The sequence below is a fragment of the Hyla sarda genome, chromosome 3 (genome assembly GCF_029499605.1).
Source record: "Hyla sarda isolate aHylSar1 chromosome 3, aHylSar1.hap1, whole genome shotgun sequence".
In the NCBI taxonomy this organism is placed as follows: Eukaryota; Metazoa; Chordata; class Amphibia; order Anura; family Hylidae; genus Hyla; species Hyla sarda.
Window position 1 is genome coordinate 203,528,348 of NC_079191.1, and position 14,699 is coordinate 203,543,046.

The 14,699-nt window shown below is 44.8% G+C and overlaps 1 protein-coding gene across 8 annotated transcripts in view; it reads left to right on the forward strand.

The window, feature by feature from the left end:
* Nucleotides 1-14,699, forward strand: part of LOC130362027 (CD109 antigen-like) — a 193,585-nt gene that overhangs the window by 75,981 nt on the left and 102,905 nt on the right. For all 8 annotated transcript variants that reach the window (XR_008891248.1, XM_056565874.1, XM_056565875.1 and 5 more), the window contains 4 exons: nt 255-356; nt 850-912; nt 4,206-4,382; nt 14,323-14,475. Coding sequence is in view for 7 of the 8 variants with exons in the window: in XM_056565874.1 (XP_056421849.1) it covers nt 255-356; nt 850-912; nt 4,206-4,382; nt 14,323-14,475 (495 nt within the window). In the remaining variant the exon portion in view is untranslated. The remainder of the gene's footprint in view (nt 1-254; nt 357-849; nt 913-4,205; nt 4,383-14,322; nt 14,476-14,699) is intronic.

A 14,699-nucleotide genomic window follows, 5' to 3' on the forward strand; every position in this document is an offset into this window, starting at 1 on the left:
AAAGCCTATGGGAGGGGGATAAGATGTCTTAGCGCCTGAGTACCCCTTTAATCATAGCAACATCTCATTTTTGGGCTTAGCCAGAAGTCCTCTTCATTGCAATATTTTTGATGCATTTGCAGCTGGTAGCAGGTAGAACCATATGCAGTAAACCCAACAATTTACATTTTCCTTTAATATTTATTAGTTACAAATATTTATGATAAACTTTTATGCAATTTTGTATGTTTCTATTTCTATACTTTATTTTGCAGGCAGAGTTTTTGGACAGTGTAAATACTATAGATGTTGATGATGTATTTTACTCACCAAACAAAATGTATCTTCACATAGAGAGTACAAACCAGAATTTAAAGGTAAAACCTAAATTTATTTAACAAGTTATTCAATATGTGTACCAATTAATGGCAGGATATGTATTGTGATATAAAATTAAAATATTTGCAATAATGTCTTATGCATATTCATTAATCTAACAATAATGAATATGCAGAAGTTGGGTTGGCAAATCGCGGCATGTGGGACGGAGGCAGGCAAGCTTGGCAAGCCAACTCCCGCCTCCATTGCGCACTGAACAAAATTATCATTCTAACAACTGGGGTCATATCTTCAAAACAGAAGGACAAATTAAAGCACGTTATACCTCATTCCTGTTCACCCACGCTATAATCCAGTGTAATGGGTTTAGTGCGGGGGAACAGCCTGTCAATTTCTCTTTAATGGAAAATAGTGTTTTCTTGTGAAACATTTGTAAAACTTAATAATGTCTTATGATAATCTTTTGAAAACTGAACACATCAAGGCACCATAATCTCTTTTTTCCAATAACATGTTTATTTATTTTTGTAGGTTGGAGAACCATTTACCACTGAAATAAAGAGCAGCACAAGTGTGGATGCAATAAAATATTTGGTAATTTGTTATGATCTTAAACAAACATTGAATGTGAACATTGATATGTTTAATGTCTAATCTATATAAATAAGTTGAAGCTACATTATGTTTTAGTGCCATAACTTTATAGAATAAACCGTTCAAGCCCTACTTCCCAGAACCATTTCTATATATGGAGCAGATAAGGGCTAACAATTCAAAAACACATGTGTGCTAAACAGCTATTTCACAAATATAAATCTACACAAAATGTCAGTGTTTTTAATGTACAGATAGACAGGGGTTAAATATGTATTTCAGTGAAATTATTGTTTTATAATTTGTAGGCTATGAAATAAAAACAGAAAACTAGTGACACTTATCTTCCTCAGTCCCCCCGTGGCTCCTGTTCAGCAGACTTCTCACTGCTTCACCCACTGCTTCTGCTTGGTTCTGAGTTCCAAGGGAAGTTCCAAGGGAGATTAGCCAATCACTATGACTATTGATTGGATGGCAGTGGGGCAGCATGGGTTGGCAGTACATGGGGCAAGACAAAGTATTATTCCCCTCAACCTGGGCCATGTGTGTTAGAGAATGACAATGCATGCAATGTATCATGGGCGTATGCAGATTTTCTAAAGGAGTGGGTTTAAAAAATAAAAATAATACCACTACACAGGCTCTGCAGACCGTATAAGAGGCCACACCATGTCATTATCTTTCGTTTTCTCTTTTTTTCTGGCTCAGACCACGATAAAGACTTACTAATCTGCAATTAGGTAGATTTACCCAGTACATAGATAATGTCACATCTATTAGGTAAAAGTCCCCACTAGGTAGATAGAGGCCCCCAGTAGGTATAGATTGGTAATTCTCCCTCTCCAGGATGTCCTAGTAGGAAGGTAATTTCCCCCAATATAAAAAACAATCAAAACCCTATTCACCTTCCCAATCCGATGCAGTCCCTTTTCCTTCTTCGCTCTGTGCTCCATCACCTGGAGAGGCGCAGAACAAATAAATGGAGAGTAGAAAAACTTGGCACTCAAACAGGAGTAGAATAATGATAGTATTTTATTAGACAATCATCAGATTCTGACGTTTCGGTCCAATCCCTGGACCTTCCTCAGAGTTAGATTGCTGCGGAGGTGTGCAGTAAAAAAAAGGAAACGGCTTCCCGCCGGGAGATTGGATATATGAAGCCCAGTGTACTCTGGACAGATCCTTACATAGACGAAGGTGTCAGCAGAGAGCTTCTTCTGGAACATACAGCAGCTGATAAGTACTGGAAGGATTACAATTTTTTATAGAAGTCATTTACAAATCTGTTTAACTTTGTGGCACTAATTGATTTAAAAAAAAAAAGTTTTCCACTGGAGTGCCAATTTAAAGATAATTAATTTATTCTAATTAATAATTAAAGTGTACCTGTAGTTAACAAAAACTTTTGATATGATGTAGAAAATACTTTAATATGTATATACATTGATGATAAAATTTTGTCCCTGCAGCTTCTACCTGTGTGTCTTTCTGAAGAGTCCAAATACAGGAAGTGAGGGCAGGACAAGCAGTGCTCTGTGCAGGCTCCTGGCTTGACAATCATTCTGATGTGTGAGCCGGGAGCATATCACAGAGCCTCATTGCACAGAGCCCTGCTTGTCCTCACTGCACAGAGCCCTGCTTGTCCTCACTGCACAGAGCCCTGCTTGTCCTCACTGCACAGAGCCCTGCTTGTCCTCACTGCACAGAGCCCTGCTTGTCCTCACTGCTCAGAGCGCTGCTTGTCCTCAGTCTACAAAGTCCTGCTTGTCCTCAATGCACAGAACCCTGCTTGTCCTCACCGCACAGAGCCCTGCTTGTCCTCAGTCTACAAAGCCCTGCTTGTCCCCAGTGTATAGAGCCCTGCTTGTCCTCAGTGTCCAGAGCCCTGCTTGTCCTCAGTGTTCAGATCCCTGCTTGTCCTCAGTCCACAGAGCCCTGCTTGTCCTCAGTGTACCGTGCCCTGCTTGTCCTCAGTGTACAGAGCCCTGCTTGTCCTCAGTGTACAGAACCCTGCTTGTCCTCAGAGCACAGAGCCCTGCTTTCCTTAGTGTACAGAGTCCTGCTTGTCCTTAGTGTACAGAGCCCTGCCTGACCTCAGTGTACAGAGCCCTGCTTTTCCTTAGTGTACAGAGCCCTGCTTGTCCTCAGTGTACAGAGCCCTGCTTGTCCTCAGTGTACAGGGCCCTGCTTTTCCTTAGTGTACAAAGCCCTGCTTGTCCTCAGTGTACCGTTCCCTGCTTGTCCTCAGTGTACAGAGCCCTGCTTGTCCTCAGTGTACAGAGCCCTGCTTGTCCTCAGTGTACAGAGCCCTGCTTGTCCACCCACACTTCCTGTATTTGGCTCCTCACAGAGACACACAGACAATAGCTGTATGGACAAAAATCTACACATTTTAACCAATTTTTATTAAAAATATACATTTAATGGTATTATGTGCATTATTTAAAAAAAGTTTTTGTTAACAACAGGTACACTTTAAATTATTTCAATCTTATCAACTTTTAAATACTCAGCTTTAAACTAATGTAACAGTTTAGATTATGATTTTAGATTTTTGGATTTTAGATACCTTAAAGAGTAAGGGCCCATTCACGCTACGTATTTTCAAAGCGGAACTTTGCTCTGGAGCTCCACTGGGGAAAATATGGTGCAGTAGCCTTTCATTGCTTTCGATACCTTTCTGCTGCACCATTTACATTACAGAATTTCCGCAGTTGACTTTCCCGCCAAGGACTCCGCTTGGAGTGCACTTGGAAATGCATTGCCGTCTATGAAGATGGTGCATTTCCGAGTGGTCCTAGCACTGGCTTGTTTTTGCTGGCACCTGCTACTGATGGAATCTCTACCCCGAATATCTTTGGGAGTAGATTATGTTGTGTGAATAAGCCCTAACAGAGTTTTCATGAAAAATTGAAAGGCAGCTCTGAATTTCATTATCCTATTAGTAAATGTTAGATTTTACAACTCATTTACCTCTTACTTACAGTAGTCTCCTACTGTGCATTTTAATAGTACAAATAACTGAGCCCATCACCGATCATCTTTGTATTGTTGTTGAAGCTTCAGGAAAACTTTGGAACGTTTAAAATTCAACTCTAATCATGTACTCAAGTCCTTATGAATGCAATGCCAGTTATTACCCTATACAGAATTATGGCATTATGATTACACTACATACTATTCTATTTTAAATCACATGACACTTTGACTGAGTCTTGTACTATTGTTCATTGCTAGATTAAAGAAATCTATTATAAAGAGTAAAAAGATACCATATTTTCCCTTTGTTTTAGATTGTTTCTCGAGGAGAGATTGTCTATTTTGGACTTGAGAACTCTACTTCACTTACCCTGATTCCTCAAAGTTCATGGACTCCTGAAGCATGTCTGATGGTGTATCATGTAATGAACGATGGGACAGTTCTAAATGATGTTACAACTCTGTCTATAAATCCTGACTTTGAAAACAAGGTGAATTATTAGCATAACGTAAAATACCTGTAAAATACATTAACCCCTTAAGGACTGTTTTTTTTTCCGTTTTTGCATTTTCGTTTTTGCTCCTTGCCTTTAAAAAATCATAACTCTTTCAATTTTGCAACTAAAAATCCATATGATGGCTTATTTTTTGCGCCACCAATTCTACTTTGTAATGACGTCAGTCATTTTGCCCAAAAATCTACGGTGAAACGGAAAAAAAATCATTGTGCAACAAAATTGAAAAAAAAACCCGCAGTTTTGTAATTTTGGGGGCTTCCGTTTCTACGTAGTACATTTTTCGGTAAAAATGACACCTTATCTTTATTCTGTAGGTCCATACGATTAAAATGATACCCTACTTATATAGGTTTGATTTTGTCGGACTTCTGGAAAAAATCATAACTTCATGCAGGAAAATTAATACGTTTAAAATTGTCATCTTCTGACCCCTATAACCTTTTTATTTTTCCGTGTATGGGGTGGTATGAGGGCTCATTTTTTTGCGCCGTGATCTGAAGTTTTTAATGGTACCATTTTTGCATTGATAGGACTTATTGATCGCTTTTTATTCATTTTTAAATGATATAAAAAGTGACCAAAAATGCACTATTTTGGACTTTGGAATTTTTATTTACACTGTGTTTTTTTTTTTATTGGAAAAGGGGGGTGATTCAAACTTTTAATAGGGGAGAAGTTAAATGATCTTTATTCACTTTTTTTTCACTTTTTTTTTGCAGTGTTATAGCTCCCATAGGGACCTATAACACTGCACACTCTGATCTTCATCATTGATCACTGGTTTCTCATGAGAAACCAGTGATCAACGATTCTGCCGCATGACTGCTCATGCCTGGATCTCAGGTACTGAGCAGTCATTCGGTGATCGGACAGCGAGGAGGCAGGTAGGGGCCCTCCCGCTGTCCTGTAAGCTGTTCGGGATGCCGCGATTAGCCGCGGCTATCCCGAACAGCTCGACTGAGCTAGCCGGCAACTTTCACTTTTAGCCGATAAAGGGTTAATAGCGGCTAGAGGGTTAATAGCGCGCGGCGCCGCGATCGGTGCTGCGCGCTATTAGAGGTGGGTCCCGGCTTCACTATGACGCTGGGCCCGCCGTAATATGACGCGGGGTTACTGTGTAACCCCCCGTTATATCAGGAGAGCAGAACCAAGGACGTACTGGTACGTCCTTGGTCCTTAACCCCTTAAGGACCAAGGGCGTACAGGTACGCCTTTGCTCCCTGGTACTTAAGGACCAAGGGCGTACCTGTACGCCCGTGGGAATTTCGGTCCCCGCCGCGCGCCGGGCGGGGATCACGCCGGGGTGACTGCTGATATCTATCAGCAGGCACCCCGCGCAAATGCCCAGGGGGGTCATTAGACCCCCCCATGTCGGCGATCGGCGCAAATCGCAAGTGAATTCACACTTGAGATTTGCGCCGATTCCGGGTCATGCGGGTCTATGGTGACCCGGTGACCCGGAAAAGAAGGGGGATTGCGGGTGTCCTAGACACCCACGATCCCCCTGTAGCGATAGGAGTGAGGTGGCAGGGTTGCCACCCCTTCTATCTCTGCTATTGGTGGTCTAGACGCGACCACCAATAGCAGATCGGGGGCGGAGGGGTTTACTTTCGGTTTCCCCGTCCTGCCCTCCCACAATAGGCGGGGCAGGACGGGGAAACCGACAGGGACCGGCGCCGAAGATCCACTTACCCATCGGCGACGGCAGCGGCGACGATCAGCGGCGGCAGCGGGCGACGATCGGCGGAAGAAGAGGACCGCGACGCAGCTCCCTGGATCCAACGGAAGCCGGTGAGTTACTTAGCAACATCTGGAGGGCTACAGTCTGAGACCACTCTAGTGGTCTCTAAACTGTAACCCTCCAGATGTTGCAAAACTACAACTCCCAGCATGCCCAGAGAGCTGTTTAGGCTTGCTGGGAGTTGCAGTTTTGCAACAGCTGGAGGTCTACAGTTTGAGACCACTGCAAAGTGATCTCTATACTGTGCACCTCCAGATCTTGCAAAACTACAACTCCCAGCATGCCCAGACAGCAGTTTGCTGTCTGGGCATGCTGGGAGTTGTAGTTTTGCAACATCTGGAGGTCTACAGTTTGGAGACCACTATGCAGGGGTCTCTAAACTATAGCTCTACAGATGTTGCAAAACTGCAACTCCCAGCAAGCCTAAACAGCAAACAGCTGTCTCTGCATGCTGGGAGTTGTAGTTGCGATCCCTCCAGCTGTTGCATAACTACATCTCCCAGCATGCCTTTCGGCGATCAGTACATGCTGGGAGTTGAAGTTTTGCAACAGCTGGAGGCACACTGGTTGGAAAATACTGAGTTAGGTAACAGAACCGAACTGAAGGTTTTCCAACCAGTGTGCCTCCAGCTGTTGCAAAAGTACAACTCCCAGCATGCACGGTCTGTCAGTACATGCTAAGAGTTGTAGTTTTGAAACAGCTGGAGGTTTGCCCCCCCATGTGAACGTACAGGGTACATTCACACTGGCGGGTTTACAGTAAGTTTTCTGCTTCAAGTTTGGGCTGTGGCAAATTTTTCACCGCAGCGCAAACTCCTAGCAGTAAATTCACTGTAAACCCGCCAGTGTGAATGTACCCTAAAAACACTACACTACACTTACACATAATAAAGAGTAAAACACAACATATACACCCCCTTACACTGTCCCCCTAATTAAAAATAAAAAACGTATTGTACGGCAGTGTTTCCAAAACAGAGCCTCCAGCTGTTGCAAAACAACAACTCCCAGCATTTACGGACAGCCACTGACTGTCCAGGCATGCTGGGAGTTTAGCAACAGCTGGAGACACCCTGTTTGGGAATCACTGGCGTAGAATACCCCTATGTCCACCCCTGTGCAATCCCTAATTTAGTCCTCAAATGCGCATGGCGCTCTCTCACTTCGGAGCCCTGTCGTATTTCAAGGAAACAGTTTAGTGCCACATCGGGAGAAATTGCGTTACTAATTTTGGGGGCTTTTTTTCCTTTTACCCCTTATGAAAAAGAAAAGTTGGGGTCTACACCAGCCTGTTAGTGTAAAAAAAAAATTTTTTTTACACTAACATGCTGGTGTTGTCCTTTACTTTTTATTTTCACGGGAGGTAAAAGGAAAAAAAGACACCCAAAATTTGTAACCCAATTTTTCCTGAGTACGGAGATACCCCATATGTGGGCGTAAAATGCTCTGCGGACGCACAACAAGGCTCAGGAGTGACAGCGCACCATGTACATTTGAGGCCTAAATTGGTGATTTGCACAGGGGTGGCTGATTTTACAGTGGTTCTGACATAAACACAAAACAATAAATACAGACATGTGACCCCATTTTGGAAACGACACCCCTCACGGAACGTAAGGAGGGGTATAGTGAGCCATAACACCCCACAGGTGTTTGACAAATTTTCATTAAAGTTGGATGGGAAAGTGAAAAAAAAAATTTTTTTGCACTAAAATGCTGGTGTCACCCTAAATTTTTCATTTTCACAAGGGAAAATAAAAAAAGCCCCCCAAAATTTGTAACCCAATTTCTTCTGAGTAAGAGCATACCCCATATGTGAATGTAAAGTGCTCTATGGGTGCACTACAATGCTCAGAAGAGAAGGAGCGCTATTGGGATTTTGAAGAGAAAATTTGTCCGGAATTGAAGGCCACTTGTGTTTACAAAGCCCCCATGGTACCAGAGCATTTACGCCCCACAGGTGTCTGACAGATTTTTGGAACAGTGATCCGTGAAAATGAAAAATGTAATTTTCCATTTGCACAGCCCATTGTCCCAAAGATCTGTCAAACGCCAGTGGGGTGTAAATGCTCACTGCACTACTTATTAAATTCTGTGAGGGGTGTAGTTTCCAAAATGGGGTCACATGTGGGGGGGGGTCCACTGTTCTGGCACCACGGGGGGGCTTTGTAAATGCACATGGCCCCTGACTACCATTCCAAACGAATTCTCTTTCCAAAAGCTCAGTGGTGCGCCTCCTCTTCCGAGCATTGTAGTTCGCACGTAGTGCACTTCAGGTCCACTTATGGGGTACCTCCATACTCAGAAGAGATGGGGTTAAAAATTTTGGGGGGTATTTTCTGCTATTAACCCTTGCAAAAATGTGAAATTTGGGGGGAAACACACATTTTAGTGAAAAAAATATATATTTTTTTTACATATGCAAAAGTCGTGAAACCCGTGTGGGGTATTAAGGCCCACTTTATTCCTTGTTACGTTCCTCAAGGGGTCTAGTTTCCAAAATGGTATGCCATGTGTTTTTTTTTGCTGTTCTGACACCATAGGGGCTTCCTAAATGCGACATGCCCCCCGAGCAAAATTTGCTCTCAAAAAGTCAAATATCACTCCTTCTCTTCGGAGCATTGTAGTTCGCCCGTAATGCACTTCATGCCAACTTATGGGGTACCTCCATACTCAGAAGAGATGGGGTTACAAATTTTGGGGGGTATTTTCTGCTATTAACCCTTGAAAAAATTTGAAATTTGGGGAGAAACACACATTTTAGTGAAAAAAAAAATATTTTTTTTACATATGCAAAAGTCGTGAAACACCTGTGGGGTATTAAGGCTCACTTTATTCCTTTTTACGTTCCCCAAGGGGTCTAGTTTCCAAAATGGTATGCCATGTGGGTTATTTTTGCTGTTCTGGCACCATAGGGGCTTCCTAAATGCAACATGCCCCCCAAAAACCATTTCTGAAAAACGTACTCTCCAAAATCCCCTTGTCGCTCCTTCGCTTCTGAGCCCTCTACTGTGCCCGCCGAACACTTTACATAGACATATGAGGTATGTGCTTACTCGAGAGAAATTGGGCTAAAAATATAAGTATACATTTTCTCCTTTTACCCCTTGTAAAAATTCAAAAATTGGGTTTACAAGAACATGCGAATGTAAAAAATAAAGATTGTGAATTTTCTCCTTCACTTTGCTGCTATTCCTGTGAAACACCTAAAGGGTTAAAACACTTACTGATTGTCATTTTGAATACTTTGTGGGGTGTAGTTTTTATAATGGGGTCCTTTGTGGGGTATTTCTAATGGGAAGACCCTTCAAATCCACTTCAAACCTGAACTGGTCTCTGAAAAAAAGCGAGGTTCAAAATTTTGTGAAAAATTGGAAAATTGCTGCTGAACTTTGAAGCCCCCTGATGTCTTCCAAAAGTAAAAACACGTCAATTTTATGATGCAAACATAAAGTAGACATATTGGAAATGTGAATAAAATAAAAAAATATTTTGAATATCCATTTTCCTTACAAGCAGAGAGCTTCAAAGTTAGAAAAATGCAAAATTTTCAAATTTTTCATCAAATTTTGGGATTTTTCACCAAGAAAGGATGCAAGTTACCACTAAATTTTACCACTATGTTAAAGTAGAATATGTCACGAAAAAACAATCTCGGAATCAGATTGATAACTAAAAGCATTCCAGAGTTATTAATGTTTAAAGTGACAGTGGTCAGATGTGCAAAAAACGCTCTGGTCCTAAGGTGTAAAATGGCCTGGTCCTTAAGGGGTTAAGGGGTTAAAGGGGTATTCCAGTAAAAAAAACTTTTTTTTTTATATATCAACTGGCTCCAGAAAGTTAAACAAATTTCTAAATTACTTCTATTAAAAATCTTAATCCTTCCAATAATTATCAGCTGCTGAAGTTGATGTTAGGATTCAGCTAGCTGGATGTGAATCCTCTGTGTCAGCGAGGGATTGGCGTGGACCGTGTCGGTGGACCGGTTCTAGGGAGGCTACTGGTATTCACCAGAGCCCGCCGCAAAGCGGGATGGTCTTGCTGCGGTGGTAGCAACCAGGTAGTATCCACCGGCAATGGCTCAACCTCGCTGACTGCTGAGAAGGCGTGGGACAGAAGGACTAGGCAGAGGCAAGGTCAGACGTAGCAGAAGGTCGGGGCAGGCGGCAAGGTTCGTAGTCAAAGAGGATAGCAGGAGATCTGGAACACAGGCTTTGGACAACACTAAACGCTTTCATTGGCACAAGGCAACAAGATCCAGCAAGGAAGTGCAGGGGAAGTGAGGTAATATGGACAGGGATCAGGTGGAAGCTAATTAGGCTGATTGGGCCAGGCACCAATCACTGGTGCACTGGCCCTTTAAATCTTAGAGAGCTGGCGCGCGCGCGCCCTAAGGAGCGGAGCCGCGCGCGCCAGGACGTGACAGCCGGGGACCGGGACAGGTGAGTGACTTGGGACGCGATTCGCGAGCGGGCGCGTCCCGCTATGCGAATTGCATCCCCGCCGGCAATGTCAGTGCAGCGCTCCCGGTCAGCGGGTCTGACCGGGGCGCTGCAGAGAGATTAACGCCGCGAGCGCTCCGGGGAGGAGCAGGGACCCGAAGCGCTCGGCGTAACAGTACCCCCCCCCCTTAGGTCTCCTCCTCTTTTTGTCGGGATGTTTCTTCATCCGGGATGAGGCCTGTATGAGGGATTTTTGAGTCTCTTTCCAGATGGTGGAGAAGTCCCGGGAAACCTCATCAACAGCGGGCAAACCAGAAGGCGTGGGAGTGGGGAGGGGGGGAAGAGGGTGAAGCTGGGCACGGGGCAAAGTCTTACCAGGAAGGGGGCTATGAGGAGGAGACACAGCATAGTCCTGATAGGCCTTGGGGAGACCAGGTAAAGGAGGAGACACTGAGGTTTGACTGACGGGACTGGGAGCAGACGTGAGGCATTTTTTATGGCAAGAAGCACCCCAGCTCTTGATCTCCCCGGTGGTCCAATCAAGGGTAGGAGAGTGGCGTTGGAGCCATGGCAGACCAAGGAGGACTTCAGAGGTGCAGTTAGGCAAAACAAAAAGTTAAATTTTTTCGTGATGCCGTCCAATACTCATGAGCAGGGGTTCTGTGCGGTAACGCACAGTGCAGTCCAATTTCACTTCATTTACCGAGGAAATGTAGAGCGGCTTGACGAGACGGGTCACCGGGATGCAGAACTTATTCACCAAAGAGGCCAGAATAAAATTTCCAGAAGAACCAGAGTCCAAGAAGGCCGCGGCTGAGAAGGAGGAGTTGGCAGAAGGAGAAATCCGCACGAGCACAGTGAGACGTGGAGAAGCAGACTTCGTACCAAGAGACGCACACCCACGTGAGCTGGGTGCGTGCGTGCGTTTCCCGGACGTGGAGGGCGAATAGGGCAATCCACCAAGAAGTGTTCGGTACTAGCGCAGTACAGACATACATTTTTATCCCTACGGCGAGTCCTCTCTTCATGGGTCAGGCGAGACCGATCCACTTGCATAGCCTCCTCGGCGGGAGGCACAGGGGTAGATTGCAAAGGATACTATGCGAGAGGTGCCCAGAGATCAAGGTCTTTTTCCTGGCGGAGCTCCTGGTGTCTCTCAGAAAAACGCATGTCAATGCGGGTGGCTAAATGGATAAGTTCTTGCAGGTTGGCAGGAATCTCTCGTGCGGCCAGCACATCCTTGATGTTACTGGATAGGCCTTTTTTAAAGGTCGCGCAGAGAGCCTCGTTATTCCAAGATAATTCAGAAGCGAGAGTACGAAATTGGATGGCGTACTCGCCTACTGAAGAATTACCCTGGACCAGGTTCAGCAGGGCAGTCTCGGCAGAAGAAGCTCGGGCTGGTTCCTCGAAGACACTACGGACTTCAGGGAAGAAGGACTGGACAGTGGCTGTGGCAGGATCATTGAGGTCCCAGAGCGGTGTGGCCCAAGACAAGGCCTTTCCAGACAGAAGACTCACTACGAACGCCACCTTAGACCGTTCTGTAGGAAATTGGTCCGACAACATCTCCATATGTAGGGAACATTGAGACAAGAAGCCACGGCAGAGTCGGGAGTCCCCATCAAATTTGTCCGGCAGGGACAAGCGGAGGCTAGGAGCGGCCACTCGCTGCAGAGGAGGTGCAGGAGCTGGCGGAGGAGATGGTTTCTGCTGTAGCAGTGGCAGAAGTTGCTGTAACGTGGCGGTCAACTGCGACAGCTGCTGTCCTTGTTGGGCAATTTGCTGCGATTGCTGGGCGACCACCGTGGGTAGGTCCGCAAACTTGGCAGCGGCACCTCAGCGGGATCCATGGCCGGATCTACTGTTAGGATTCGGCTAGCTGGATGTGGATCCTCTGTGTCAGCGAGGGATTGGCGTGGACCGTGTCGGTGGACCGGTTCTAGGGATGCTACTGGTTTTCACCAGAGCCCGCCGCATTAAACTGTCACGGTCACTGGTAGAGAAGGATCTGGGTGTACTTGTAGATCACAGACTACAGAATAGCATGCAATGTCAGGCTGCTGCTTCCAAAGCCGGCAGGATATTGTCATGTATCAAAAGAGGCATGGACTCAAGGGACAGGGACATAATACTCCCCCTTTATAAAGCATTGGTACGGCCTCACCTGGAATATGCTGTTCAGTTTAGGGCACCTGTCCATAAAAGGGACACTGCGGAGTTGGAAAGGGTGCAGAGACGCGCGACTAAACTAATATGGGGCATGGAACATCTTAGCTATGAGGAGCGATTAAAGGAGTTACAATTGTTTAGTCTTGAGAAGAGACGTTTAAGGGGGATATGATAAACGTATATAAGTATATTAATGGCCCATACAAAAAATATTGAGAAAAATTGTTCCAGGTTAAACCCCCTCAAAGGACGAGGGGGCACTCCCTCCGTCTGGAGAAGAAAAAGTTTAGTCTCAAGGGGCGACACGCCTTCTTTACCGTGAGGACTGTGAATTTATGGAACGGTCTACCTCAGGAACTGGTCACAGCAGGAACAATTAACAGCTTTAAAACAGGATTAGATACATTCATGGAACAAAATAACATTAATGCTTATGAAGAAATATAAAATCCCATCCCTTCCCCAATATCGTGCCACACCCCTACCCCTTAATTCCCTGGTTGAACTTGATGGACATATGTCTTTTTTCGACCGTACTAACTATGTAACTATGTAAAGCGGGATGGTCTTGCTGCAGCGGTAGCAACCAGGTCGTATCCACCGGCAACGGCACAACCTCACTGACTGCTGAGAAGGCGTGGGACAGAAGGACTAGGCAGAGGCAAGGTCAGACGTAGCAGAAGGTTGGGGCAGGCGGCAAGGTTCGTAGTCAAAGAGGATAGCAGGAGATCTGGAACACAGGCTTTGGACAACACTAAACGGTTTCACTGGCACAAGGCAACAAGATCTGGCAAGGAAGTGCAGGGAAAGTGAGGTAATATGGACAGGGATCAGGTGGATGCTAATTAGGCTGATTGGGCCAGGCACCAATCACTTCTTAGAGATCAATCTTAGAGAGCTGGCGCGCGCGAGCCCTAAGGAGTGGAGCCGCGCGCGCCAGGACATGACAGCCGGGGACCGGGACAGGTGAGTGACTTGGGATGCGATTCGCATCCCCGCCGGCAATCTCAGTGCAGCGCTCTCGGTCAGCGGGTCTGACCGGGGCGCTGCAGAGAGAGGAACGCCGCGAGCGCTCCGGGGAGGAGCAGGGACCCGGAGCGCTCGGCGTAACAGTTGAGTTCTTTTCTATCTGGCAACAGTGCTCTCTGCTGACATATCTGCTTGTCTCGGGAACTGCACAGAGTAGAAGAGGTTTGCTGTGGGGATTTGCTTCTACTCTGGACAGTTTCCGAGACAGGTGTCATCAGAGAGCACTTAGACAGAAAAGAACAACTCAACTTCAGCAGCTCATAAGTACTGTAAGGATTAAGATTGTTTAATAGAAGTAATTTACAAATCTGTTTAACTTTCTGGAGCCAGGTAATATATAAAACAAAGCTTTTTCCTGGATAAACTCTTTAAACTGCTTATTTTCTTAATGTGTCTTTATGAAAAATTGTGTTTATATTCATCTTCATAAGTATTTCATGCAGAATGATCTGCTTGTTTAAGCATAATTTGCTGCCTGTATTGACTCAACAGTGTTATAAAACTTCATAAATAGTTCTGTCAATTTCAGATTTCTGTGTCTTGGAATAAAAGGCAAGCCAATCTATCTGAGAAAGTCTCTCTGAAGATCAATGTGACTGAACCAAATTCACTAATTGGACTGTCAGTTTTAGATAAAAGTGTTACATTACTTGGAGACAGACAAGAAATTACCACAAAACGGGTAAGTAGTAATATTGTAACTCAGATTCTGAATGTCTGCCTGAATGGTTCTAATGTAGACTAATGTATTTTCCTGTAAACATAGTAGCCACCAATGATTGGGGAGGGGCAAAGGGAGGCCTGGGCTCATAAATGCAGCGGTCCTATAATTATAAGACCATGTTCTCACACACAGTAAAATCGGCCATTTTTTACGCTGAAACGGCTAAAAAAAACCTGACTGTG